Source organism: Mycena indigotica (assembly GCF_014461135.1).
Source record: "Mycena indigotica strain 171206Taipei chromosome Unknown Mind.scaff0008, whole genome shotgun sequence".
Lineage (NCBI taxonomy): Eukaryota > Fungi > Basidiomycota > Agaricomycetes > Agaricales > Mycenaceae > Mycena > Mycena indigotica.
This window is the reverse complement of record NW_023503007.1, coordinates 3,528,982-3,542,440: the sequence shown is the minus strand read 5'-3', so window position 1 is coordinate 3,542,440 and position 13,459 is coordinate 3,528,982. Positions and strand designations below refer to the sequence as shown.

Sequence of the window (13,459 nt, the reverse complement as noted above, 5' to 3'; positions counted from 1 at the left end):
GCCCTGGGACCTTGCCTGCGACGCCGCCCAAGCCTTCTGTGCCCGACAGCGGCAGCTACGGACAAGCAGTATATAGCCAGCTCCCTAGCAGGCGGACCCTTAGAGTTTCTTCTCTTTGGATCCTCCCCTGCTAGGTCAGCTTCATTTGTATTTGCTTACCAATGTTCACGCTTTGGATCCTCCCCTGCTAGGACCTTGATCTCAGGCCTCCGGGGTTGCCCTTACAGGGGGCACAGCATCCCTGCCCCACCTCTTATTAGAGGAGATAGGTTGGCACGTTAGGTGATCCCAAACAAAAGTTTAAGCAGAAAAGCCACAAAAGGAAATTTTTCAACAACACATATAAACAACTCTGAGTAACGAAACAACTCTACCACCTACATATATTGGAAGGGCTATTGGGATTCAGCTGATGACATTCGTGCAATCCATGCTCCTTACTGTTGGCGCATCGACAGAAGCAGACATCGAGACAGGTCCGAGGATACAAACAAACCCATTTTGGCACCAACAGTCTATAATTGAGTTGGTCAAGTCAGATATGGAAATCCGATGGCCTAGAATCAATATTCGATTTTCGTGGAGAGCACCTACCGGTTGGCGACAGACATACCAACCATGTAATGCTTGTAAATGCTCAAACTTGTTGTAGTACAGTCTAAGCACTACGGCTGCTGCCCGAGCCAGTGATGATCGGCGAACTGGCATTGATACAACACTGTTATGAATGTTGTGGTCAATGAAAAACCTATGATATGCTGACATGGAAGGCGATTGCGTACCATGAGCATGAACCTTGTTCTGTTATTGAGCGTCAGGGACTAAATATTTTGCCGGCGTCCCAATTGGGAGTTGCGTAAACAAAGTGTGACGAAAGAATGTGACTCAACTCTTGCAAGTGGAGACCAAGCGACGAAGAACGGGGCGCTTGACGTTGCCCACGACTGCCGACTCTCGCACAGACGAGCTTAGTCACGACCTTACGCCGAACCACCATCTCATCGCGCATCATAACATCCATCACTCACACTCGCCCTTGTTCTCTCGCCTGTTTGTACCAATGTCCTGCTAGCCACATTCCAGCACCCGCCAAATACCCACCGTAATGACTTCAGAATCCACAACTTCCGAAAGGCCCCCTTCATTCCTGCCTGAAATTTCAGCAGGATCAAGGCTTTCTTTCGAACCAGCCTCGCCGCCAGGGCTATCCACAACTCCGGACGAACCACCATATCTCTCTTCGTCTTCTTCCATCACCTCACCAGCCTCATCCGTCGACTCCCATAGCAGTCGGGTTCTGTTACCTATCCCTACTCCATCTCTCAACGGCTCTCAAGCATCTTTCACATTCTCCGACGTTGACCTCGATGGTAACCCCCTCGAACCACTGCCCCCGGAAATAGCAACAGCAGACCTTTCAATTGCTCGTATGTACCATTATTGTTGTCAGAAGGACCCCGCTGATTCAAGCCTATTTCCAGCCGATGGAAGCTTCGTCGAAACTTCTTCCGGTCCGGCTGCGCGAGAGCTCAAGCTACGCTATGATGCACACTATGGAGTCGGTCCCAATGTTCGTTCGCCCTACACCATCACAGCTTTTGTCAACCAACATGGGCGGTCGATGTATCGAGTGGGGTGCGCTATTGAAATTCTTCCATCATCCATTTCGTTTACATACATGCTTCAGAAACCGAGAGAAGAAGACTCCGCCAGCTGCCTCGACTGCAGAAGCGGTAGAGCGTGTCTCCCAGTCGGTGGCGTCGAGTCAGTCGTCGCGTGCCCATTCGCCTCGACGCTCCCGTGTCAGTGTTGGATTATTCGCCGCGAAACCTTCATCGTCATCTTCTCGTCCCACAACATCTAGTGGCCATCGCAAGCTCCGCAAGACACGGTCCTTCTCCGAAATGGCTACCACCACCAATGCACCTTCTTCTCGGCCAACTGGCCGCGGGCATTCCCAGAGTGTTACAGCAGCAGACTTCGTGCCTCCCGCAACTTCGGAAACGACCCCTTCGCAGATTGGCGATATTTTCGGGGACATTATGGGCTGGCATCCCTCAAGAAAACACACATCATCTAGCTTATCTAGCGAGGCGTCTGCATCTGCCAGTATCAGTGGGCGGAGCGGCAATAACATACCTCATCCATTCGGACAATCAATACTCTTCGAGTCTCCCTCTCGCAAGCCAAGACTCGAGTTTTTGCCCACTCCAAGGTTGCTTCGTGAGATGCAGTCCTTCGAGTCTGGTCTGACCGCAAAACAAGGAGATTCAGACAGTGTCCGGAGGCTGGCATCGTTTGATACTGCTTCGCTCAATGGATCTGATGGGACACGGCCACCTTCAGCTTTCCGTGTTCGAGATTCAACTGCATCTTTCATGTCAGAGGCTACAACGACGAATTCGGAATCTGTTGAGGAGCCCGAACAGGAGCCCGAACCAGCTCAAGAAGCATACGGTCCCGCCCCAGAAACAGCAATGTACTCTAGGTATTCGACCGACGTTTTCGATGTACTTCAAACATATCGAGGCTTACCGCTTCTCGAGAAACTTGCACCAGGAGAGGAAACGACGGTTATCAAACTCTCACTGTCCGCCGACAACACCGCAGCACCTCGCGACGATCCGAGATTCGTGATTTGGGGAGAACTGGTGCCGGAAAGAGAGAGAGACAACGATGAGCACTCGCAAACTGACCACACCGATGGTGGCGGCTCGTCATCTGCGCTCTCTTCTAATCTGTCGAAGAAGAGGAGTGTCAAAAGTAACGCGAAAGCAAAATCAACAGATGTTCCTGTACTCAAACTGTCACCCGAGGACGGTCTTGCGAAGGTGCTTGTTGCTGCAAGCATCGAACGATGGATTGCGCAACTGACGAGCGACCTCAATTATGAGGAACTGCTCAACTTCTTCCTTACATACCGAACATATATCAACGGAGTGGATCTATGTCACCTGCTCATTTGTCGGTTTCATTGGGCATTACAGCAGCCGTCGAATACTCAAGAAGAAACGGTCCGGCGAGTTGTGAGAGTGCGAACATTCGTGGCCATCCGGTACTGGCTTTTGACATTTTTCTCCGTGGATTTCCTCCCAGATCGCGAGCTGAGGCTGCTTATGGCTAATTGGCTGAACACCCTGTCAAGGGATCCCATCCTGAAGAGACATGTGGACGGTCTTGTGCGTCAAGTCACTTTCCTTCAATTCATGTCTGATTCAGTCAATAGAGTATCGTCCGCAAGCTAAAAAAAGTCGCTAAGGAATGTCGACAGATCCACACTCGCTCATCCAAATCACAAGCGTCTCGTCCAACATCTGTCAAAGCGCCGACAACCCAGCAGACAGAGGTTGAAAGTAAAGCGAGTCACGTGCTGGGCGAGCGCTTCGCTGCAGCAACACGCAAAGCTGCAGATGATGAAGACTCAGATGTCGACTTAGACTTCGCTGCTGATCAAGACGCCAGCGAACGAACAGCTTTTAACAGTGACTTAGCGAATGCGCATCTGTCCACTGTTCATCTTGGTGGGGGTGCGGCAGCACGCACGAGTGCGATGCCGCTTTCGTCTATATCAATCCTCCAGAGAACGGATCATCTTGGTGACCCCAATCCAGTTTCGCCGTTTGTGCAGAGTGCTGCAACATTACCGGTGCATCACAATGCATTATCACGTGTGCTGGTTAAAACGATTGGACGGCTTGGAAGGTGGAGGCGAGTGTTGAATCAACGTGGCGGCGCAAGAGGTCATGATGCACAATTGGGGGTTTGCGTTGACGTGGATGCGGTTGATTTGGAGGTATCGGTTCATGGGGATTTGTTGACGGTGAATGGGGGTGTGGAGCAATACCTCAAGATGATTGAGCCGCCACCAACGATGACAATGAAGGCACCGTCAACGGAACCGCAACCAGAGTCTCAGTCCACTGAAGAGGCGGAAACTGAAGTGGTCGAAACGACATCAATACCAACTGAGGCGCCGCCTGACTATGCTGAAAGTATTGCCCCCTCGGTGCTATCGGCAGACTCCGAAGCTGTCAACGACACCTCGTCAGTAATTAGCCCAGAACCAAACTCCCTCCCGGAATCGCTCCGACCTGAATCGTTCATGTCAGATTTACGACCCGAGTCAATTGACACACGCCGATCTTTCCGTTCCACCTCTACCGATTCGTTTGGCGCGCCAATCTCCTCTGGTGCTGCGCTATTTCCAAATGGCGCGCAATCCCAATGGCAGTTCGAAGTCATGTCCATTGACCAGCTGGATTTGTCAGACAACTCGTCTGATGAACACGGCGAAGGTGATGGACCTGCACTCCCTCCAGGTCTCAGACAACCTGTTAGGAGGTTACCCCTTCGGAGGGACTTCGAGTTCGTGCAACGGCCAGATAGTGTTTCGTCCATGGGAATACAGTCTGCAGGCCACTTGTCACACGTGTCTGGCGCATCAGATGCACCAATCAACGGTGGAGCGATCTCACAGTGGCAGATGAATGCGTTGGTAGACTCGTTAAGCGACAACGGAGATGCGGGAGATGTCGAAGCCGCCTTGAAAGCGTTAGAGGGACAGATTGATAAAGGCAAAGTCCAAGAGAAAGCGAGCAAGGTGAACACTTGGATGAAGACAATGCGGGAGAGATTTTTGACTGGAGACTATGACGATACGGAGGAGCCACGGTACTCAGATGACGATGAAGATGAGGAAGAAGTGGGCGTTTCCTCATCGATCTCAAATGATGAAGGGTTCACAACTGACGATGACACGAACAATACCACTGAACTGATAACGGACGACGATTCGGTTCCACTGGAGGAACATGCGGCGGATACTCCAATCTACACAACTCGCACGGCACCAATGTCACCTCCTCGGCCAGCTGATGAAGCAAAGCCAGCTCCAGAGGACGCGGTACCACTAGAAATTCTCCAAAGTCGGATGCCCCTCGTTCCACAGCGAGCACCCCCCATCTCCAAATTTGTCGTCAGTGAAGGGTCTGCAGCAACTACTACTCCCAATACTTCGCGGTTCCATCACTCTTTTGTCATCGGCTTCCCGTCACAAGTCATTGCAGGGCATTTTGCAATGATTGATCGTGAGCTGTTTATGGGTGTCAAGTTTGAGGAGGTATTGGAGGACTGGAGTACTGTGGATGAGGAACCTGTGCTTGACTGGGCTCAGTTTTTACGAGAGAGGGCACGATTAAAGGCCGATCCTCAATGGGCGGAAAAGATAAGTGCGCTAGCTGCAGTCAGGGCGAGGTTCAACTTGATGGCCAATTGGGTGGCAAGCGAGATCGTGCTGTCGGCTCCCCAGGACCGAACAGCTGTGTTCACCAAATTTATTAGGATCGCTTGGGTAAGTACTCTTACTTTCAGCCAGAAACGGAGCTAAGGATTCGTCAGCAATCATACATGATGAATAGCTTCAATACGTTGGTAGCTATCGTCGCTGCTCTTCTCAGTCCCGTTGTCGGTCAAGCTGTTCGATGGAAGAGTATACCCAAATGGGAGGGGCGTGTTTTCCGTGATCTGAAGGCATACTGCACTAGCCACGATGACTTCAAACATATCCGAGCCGCGATTGCGGACACAAAGAGCCAAGATGTGAACTCCTCAGTGTCCGAAGACTCAAGACGAAAGTCGGCCACTGTCGATGCCGGAACTAACAACCCCAACAAACCAAAACCTAAATCCCCAGCTTGTATTCCTTTCATTGGTGTCTACCTCTCGCAACTCCACCGTCATAGCAGGCTACCCGACCTCATCGACCCAACCGCACCCACGGAAGCTGTGGGGATCGATACAGTCACTTCGAACTTTGACGCGCCTGCGCATCCAGAGGTCTTTGCTGCCCTTGCACCATTGCCACCTAGCATCCACCTCGAACCTCTGATCAACGTTCACAAGCAACGATTGATTGCTGGGGTGGTGAAGACGATGGTCGGGGGGCAACATTTGGCGAGTCGGTTTGAGTACGAAGGGGTGGAGAAAAGGCTGTATCAGCGGTGTTTAAGGTTAAGGGGGCTGAGTGCGGCGGAGATGGCAAGGGCTTTGAAGATGTATCCAGCATGAGCATTTGTTTTTTTCTTTTCAAGTCTGATTGTTTATAGTCTTCGTTCTGAGTTATTGCTGTCGTTACATAGAGTTTTTTGCACTTATTTTGTTTGTTGTCAAGGCTTTGTTTGAGCCACATTGTAGCTTTCCTAAAGGATACTTGGATCACAACTGCCCCAGGAATAGTCTGAAATCGGTTCAAAGTAATTATCATATTATGTAGTAAACTATGTAAGTAACCCAAGTTATAAAACAACAATGATCAACTTCAAGGCAGCGCCTGACCATTATACCAGTCGAAGACCGCTGTCCCAAAATACGATTTCCCGTCAATTACCGCAGTCAAATTAGCGAATGAACGACCATTTCCTGGGAATGGAGGTCCGGGGAACAACTGTGCGGTCGCGTTGACATCGAGCTCGATTTTCAGCGGCGATTTGCCAGATCCCGTGATAGAGACGTGGTACCCAGTTGGTGCAGACGGCTCGAAGCCCGGTGATATCTTGAGGTTGTCGGCGGAGCAGCTTGACAACAGGATGGTGTTGTCTTTAGCGACATAGGAGGCAAAATGCTCGCCTCCAGCGGGGTCGAGAAGGTGGTACCACAGGATGGAATATGGTCCGACTCGCGTATGGCCCCACGTTGAGGCGGCCAATGCGTCTGCGAAAGGCAGATCACTCCAGTTCTATGGCGGTTTGATTAATGGGAGACCAAATGCATCGTAATGCCCCATACCTTGTCATGGTACCCCGCGCCGCGAAATTTGAGGGGCTTTCCTTGGATGTGGAGGTCGACATCGGAAACCGCATCAGGAATCATGTTGGCCCAACCGAATCTGGGGCTAGCTTGCAGCGTCTGTCCGGGTTGAACACGGCCACAGGGTAGATGAGCGGGAGCAATCTGAGCGAGGATGAGGGTGCGATTCGAACATCGGACAAGCAACGCACCCCACGGAATGTGATTGACCCAGTGATCCCCAAATCCGGTGAATCGACGACGATTTTATAGTGAGACTTGTCCGTCGCAAACCAGCTAATACCAGTGCCGTGCCATACCCCGCTCGCTGTGTTCTTAGCCGTGTCCACCGTGACGATTGCTCCTTGACCTCCGCCAGCGAACCCACCCCAGAGAGTCCCGTCTGGATGCGAGCCAGTGAGTATTACAGGTGTTACCGTCTCTGGCGACAGCTCTGGGAGCATGGGGTTCGCGGTCCTGCTGCTTGTAAAAAAGACGACGTTAACGGAGGAGCGGTCCGCTGGGTCCATAGAGATGGCATCGAAGTAGAGGAGCTCCCAAGATTGGTTATTGATGGGTGATACCTTTGGTGCATCGAGGAGAAGGGTTGGAGCGGATGGCGCAGTCCATTGCGCCTTGCTTTTTCCGGTTTGAGGGAGCTGGGGGATGTTGGTAGTGTACGTGTGAGCCGCTATCAGGTGGCCAAAGAAGCCTAACAGGATCAGAGGACGCGTACAGAGATTGCGCATTCTGTTAGCTGGGTTTTGACTCTCGCGCATGGCAGGAAGGAAAAGTGTCGTCCTCTTAAATACGTTGCGGGATATTGAGGCGATATCTGGCCGTGCATACGGCCAGCACAAGGTGGATGGTGTCAGCGAAGTATGATAATAGCAGGTACGCGTCGGAAGAAGGCCCGAGTTATTCCTAGTAGTACATAGTAACCAGCGGATGCACAGTTTGCGATCTTCAACGGGCTCAGGGCTTCAAGTCAACGGGCGCTGATCGTGTCGGAGCTTGAGCTCCGGGCCGTCAGAGTAGGTCAACAGCACAATCAGACTCGAGTGGACGCATTCATGTTCTCGAACCCCGAAGTTGGAGTGCTGTAACAGGACTTTATGCCGACAGTCTTAGTCCGTCGTCAATTCGGGATGATGATGAATCATGACAGTGCAAGAGAAAGGATAGATGCCGATTGGATGCCGATCCATTGTTTGCGGCTAAACATTGGCAAATAGCCGCCGCTTCACTCTTTGAGCGACAAAAAAGTTCTCATCTGCGTGTTCTTGACAACACCAAAGTGCTTAGACATATTATATACGCTACGCGTACCCTCCCCACCAGCAACACCCGACGCGCAAAGAATCTCGCGTGGGCGCATCAATCAGCCTGTCTCGTCGCCGTCGGACGGAGAGTAAGCCCAATAAAGATAAATCAGACAACAAAGACGTGAATCATCGCATGGACGGTGCAGACGAGCTTGTCGGAATCTTGGTCGCCTCGACAACATCGCCGAGCTGTTGATTCCTCTTTTGCGCGAGCTCAAGTTGTCGTTGTAGAGTCTTGAGGTTGCTCTCCAACTCCGCAACCCGTTCTTTGCCCCCTTGTCGTTCGCGTTTGACACGTTCCTCAGCTGCTTTTAATCGAGCTTCATACTCTTTAACCCTTGCTTCCCACTTGGCATCGGCGACGGAGTTCTTCTGGTTCATCGACGCGACTTTCTCCTCCGTCGCAAGCAGTTGATTCTGGGCGTTGTTGAGTCTCCTTTCGGCATTTGCTGCTCGAGCAGTCAGTGCACGGAGCTCCATAGAGTCCGCCTGCCCGGGTTTTCGGATTCCAGCGAGCTGGGCTGAAAGCTCTACATTCGTGGTCCTCAACGCTTCAACTTCGCCCTCTTTGGCAACCAACTTCCTCTTCCAACCAGTTTTCGCATCTGCGAAGCCCTTGACACCGGCCTCGAACTTATCAATCTGCTTCCAGCGCATATCAAGCTGCTTCCGCATCTCAGTCAGCCTCTCCATGAACCGCGCTTCTGCATCCTTTGCGCGCTTGTCGAAGTCGACTTGAATTTGGCTCAAGGCTTTTAGACGCGTGATAAGGTTATCGTGGAAGACATTGAAATTTGTGAAGGGCTTGGTTTCCGCCTGACCAGCCTTTTTCTATGCTTAGTGAGAAAATGACCCCCACAAAGAATAGGCAAAAACTTACAGGCGTCTTGTCAACACCAAGAATCTTGTCCATGTACTGGTAGATGGTGAGAAGCAGCGTGTTCCGCTCTGTGAGTTGATCGCGATACTGGCTTTCCGCGGAAAGCAAGGCTCGTTGGTCCTTGTTAAGGCGCGCCTCCAAATCGGCTACCCGCTTCTTGTAGCCGGCAACCTCGGCTTCAGCCGCCTTAAGACTTGCTTGAACAGCATCAAGTCTTTCGCTGACATTGAGCCTCGCTTGTGTTTGAGCACTGACTTCTCCCTTGAGTTGAAGAATTTCGGCATGCATGGCGTCCATAACCTCGTCCCTTCCCCTCCCTCTACTCTCGCCGTCAGACAACTCGGAACGAGCCCTCGCTAGCTCAGACTCGAGCCGTTCTAAATCTCGTTTTAAACGATCTACCTCGAGTTCCAACGAGAACTTGGCAGTTGTATGTGTCTCGCCAGCACGCTTTGATTCACCCTCTAGTGTCGTCAGTGCAGCTTGAACTGCCGCTAGATCCGCATCTCTGGCTCCTAGTTGAGCTTGTGTTCTGGCGAGATCCGCGAGGGCACTCTGTAGCGCAGACTCCTTCGCTTCAACAGTGCGGCGTTCGGCACGCAAGGCAGCTGCCTGTTCCCGTGCTGCGGCATCAGCATCAGCAGCAGCTTGTGCCGAAGCGGCCCGATCAGCTTGCAGTTGGGCAACCAGATCTTCGACATGTGTGGCAAGTTCTTCTTGTCGGGCGCGATGAGCATGAATATCATTACTGCATTCTTCGTAGTTTTGTGTCATTTCATCCAGCTCCATTTTAAGCGCAGCAACTTTCTGCCAAGATTGGTTAGCAGGCAAACAAGGAGCAGATGCGACACACATCTTTGAGAGCAGCCGACAGCGCTTCGAGTCGTTCTCGTTCTATAATCTCCTCATCTCGAACACGTTCGCCTTCTTCTTTCATACGGTCGTTTTCATCTTCCAGAACATATATTTGTTCGCCCAGTTTTTCGATGGTTCGATCCTTGGTTTCTGCTTCCTCTTCAAGATGAGCAAGAGCAGCTTCAAACTTGGCATGCAGATCTTCCGTATTGGCCTCTAGTTCTGTGATGTGGAGTCGCAGATCCTTTGCCTCAGAATCCCGCTCCGCAAGAACCTCCAGAAATGTCAGCGCGAAGATATGGTGCTGGAATACGGTGGACTTACATCCCGTAGTTCGTCGACCTGCCCCCTGGCCTCTTCAACCTCACCTCGCCATTCGTCTTCGACAACGGCAACGACTCGATCGTGTTCCGCGATGTAATTGTCAATTTCGGTATTCTTGGCTTCGATTTCGTCCTCTTTCTGTTGCAGCTCTATTAATGCTGCTGCGAGTTTATCACGGGCTGCATTAAGATCTTCCTCAACTGCTGCTCTCTCTTCTCTCTCCTCCAGAATCATCGCACGACTTTCAGAACGTTCCTGTGCTTCCGCTCGTTGGAGTTGTTGTTGCAACTCTTCGTTTTCAAGTTGAAGTTGTTCTACTGTGTCCGCTAGGTCGTCCTTCTCTTCTTCGCGTTGTTGAAGAAGAGCTGCCTGATCTTCGACTCTCTCTCGAAGGTCGGCAATGGTGTTTTCTAGCGAGACCACTCGAGTTGAGTCCGGGTTGTCCGCGTTGTCATACCGTTCAACAATATCGCGTAGCCTTTCCAATTCTTCCATATTGTCCTCCACCAGGCCACGCATATTATCCAGTTCATCTTCCAGCTCAGCATTCCGGTCAGCCAGCAACGCGTCTGCTGCACCATCTGCTGCTCTTCGCCTGAGTTCTCGCAGTTCCCTTTCCCGCTCCTCTAGTTTCTCCTCCAACTCCCGTTCGCGTTCACGATTGCTGCTTCCACGGTTACTACCCGCCTTCTGTAGCCTCTCCAACTCTCGTTCAAGCTCCAACACGAGTTTCTTCAATTTCTTGAGCTCCATTCCACGCTGTTGAACCTCGATCTTGAGCGAAATATTCTGTTTCAGTGCAGCATCGATCTGGTCGGGTGCGAGTTGAGCCAAACGTTCCTCGAGGAAATGCACTCGTAGTTTGATATTGAAGTTCTCTTTCTTGAGGTTGTCGATGTGCTTTGACAGAGGAGTCGATCGAGGGTTTAGTGCAGGCTGGGACACATACCTTCTCCTGGTCTCGCAAAGTCAATGCACCCTTGGATCCGGAAGCCGGTACAGGTCGGGCATTGCGCTTTGGACGCGTGGCAATAGGCGTGCCGACCCCATAATCAGCACCACCATCGACATCGTCGTCCCCGTTGTCAAAGAAGCTGGTCTTCTCTGTTACTGTCGTTCTCCTGGAGAAAACTGGTGGGGACGGCGTTGCAATTGGTTGGGAGGATTGGGCAGAAGTGCCAGAAGAGGAGGAAGGCACTCGCAATTTCGCGGGTGTTTGTTGTGAAGTGAGATCAAAGGAGCCTAGAGATAACTCAGGAAGAGTGCCCACGGAGAGACCAGACGTGTCTCCCATGCCGGACATGGCTGCCGCCATCCGTCGTACAATGTGGGTTGAGAGTGTTGTTTGTTGACTATAAGAGGTCGCGGTCACATGTCACGAATTATGTATCCTCAAATGTTTACATACTCAAGTCTACTACCGCTTATCGTTCTTCTTTGCTCTTATTTTCGGGAATTCAACTGGAGCGGTTAATACTGCCCTCTTTTCATCTGCAACGCTATCCGGTAGCCCAAGCCTTGTCCGTTCGCGCTCGCCCAGCTTGGTGATCTTGCATCCAAGGTTTCTGCATATCGCAGATATTCTGGAAGACGTGTGTTAAAGGCAAGGATATAGAAAATCATTTGAATTTGTACTTCTCAGTAGGCATGGCCAAGTCGTGTGCAATCGTAGTATGGTCAACAGCGAAACTGTCAACGTGGAGGCATAGAGCAAGCATATGGGCCAGTAGACGAAGCTCAAGGTCCGGCGTGCTGCGTGGTCTGAAGAAGAAAGTTTTCAAATGAACGAAATCATCGAGGAAGGGACAGACTGAGTCGAATCTCGAGTTGTTTGGGAAAACCTGGAGACCAAAGAATCGACCACACTGTCGGGCACGAGGGACAGCCGATTCGAGAGGTCTTCTCGAGAAACCTTTCGGGAAATTTCGCGTCGGAATGCCATCATACAGGAAATATAGAATACGATTTTGCTAGTTTTGGGTCAGATTTGGGGGGCTGGGTAAACAGAAACATACAGTGTGCGTTTCCTGTCTTTGTTCTTGCCAGCTGCTAGTGTTGAGTCCACACGAGTATTGACCCAGTCTGAACTTCGAAGTGGTAGTAACTGGCGACGATCGGTTGTAGTACCCGCCTCGTAGAACGGCGCAACTTGGAGCACTTTCCATTCTGCCTCCGGTATGATGCCATGCAACGGATAAACCTCTTCCTGGTTTGCAGTCTCCGCATTGAAAGGCGGTATGGGGCGGGAGTTGTCTGCAAGAACCTTTGCTCCCTCTTTCGTCATCAATCCTTCTGCACCTTTGTCAATCCCCGCCATAACAAAACCAATCGAGCCCTCCATAGCCCCAACATCAACAACGTTCCTTTCCCGCGCCTTGATTGCAGCCTTGGCTTTTTTGGTACCAAAGGTCTCCCCAAGAACGGTTTTCGCTTTAAAATATTCCATCGCGGATGGCTCTGGGGCAGGTGGGATAGATTTGAGTGCCTTGACAGTACGAGTGAGCACGTGGGGGGTCAAGGATTGAGGCAAAACAGTCAGGGAGGATGTTTTCTTGTTATGTATAGCGACAAGGTAGGCGCAACCCGAGTCTGCTACCCTCCGAGTTTCATGCTCGTTGGATTCAAATTCAACGGCATCGGTTTCGCCTACGACAAGAAGCTGTTCATCTGATTTCTTGTGTCTTTTGACGTAGCATTTGAATGGCGTAGTGGAAGGGGCGGAAAGGGAGGGAAAATTGACTATCTTCGCGTTATAAATGGAGTCGAACAACAAAAAATTGGAAGACGCACCTAGGACTGGCCCTGCTCTATCAGGCAGTACCGGATGCGTCGCCAATCTGAAGGCAAGTTCGCGGACTGGCGATGATTCCCGTTTGCGCTTGCGACTAGCTGCTTCACCAGACATGGTGGTCAAAAGGGCCAGATTTTCTGTGACTTTCCGTCACCAAAAGCCCAGAGCGATTCTCTTGCATCGAAAAATACGCTACGAGAGCTCGGAATCTCATCGTATTGTTTTCTCGTAGTTTCGCGGCGGATGGAGGAGCAAAGGAGTGGGACCATATTGATCAGCACTGCAAGCATCGTCTGCTTTGCTTCCACCACCCATCTCCCAGCCACCTACAAAGTTACTTTCGTCGAGGCACTAGCATACATTCGAGGGGCTTGCCATCCCCGACCAAGACTTCCCTGCCGCCTATTTGTTCTATCTGTGGACCACGAAGATAACTCAAACTGACAACGACGCACAACACTGGTGGCATTTCCTTGTTATACGCTACGTAGGTGCCCTTCG

General features: G+C 51.3%; 2 protein-coding genes across 2 annotated transcripts; one reads left to right on the top strand and one right to left on the bottom strand.

Moving 5' to 3' along the window:
* Positions 1-1,105: 1,105 nt before the first annotated feature.
* MIND_00959800 (uncharacterized protein) lies at positions 1,106-6,066 on the top strand (the record flags this gene model as incomplete). Its single annotated transcript, XM_037366213.1, has 5 exons — positions 1,106-1,427; positions 1,482-1,635; positions 1,688-3,179; positions 3,227-5,350; positions 5,398-6,066. 5 exons carry the CDS (start codon positions 1,106-1,108, stop codon positions 6,064-6,066), a joined length of 4,761 nt encoding a protein of 1,586 aa, XP_037217625.1.
* Positions 6,067-8,234: 2,168 nt separating this feature from the next.
* MIND_00959700 (Rpa49 subunit specific to nuclear RNA polymerase I) lies at positions 8,235-13,072 on the bottom strand (the record flags this gene model as incomplete). Its single annotated transcript, XM_037366212.1, has 10 exons — positions 8,235-8,939; positions 8,989-9,795; positions 9,842-10,117; positions 10,168-11,067; positions 11,117-11,519; positions 11,589-11,750; positions 11,803-11,928; positions 11,979-12,137; positions 12,183-12,906; positions 12,958-13,072. The coding sequence occupies 10 exons, from the start codon at positions 13,070-13,072 to the stop codon at positions 8,235-8,237; spliced, it is 4,377 nt and encodes a 1,458-aa protein (XP_037217624.1).
* Positions 13,073-13,459: the final 387 nt, after the last annotated feature.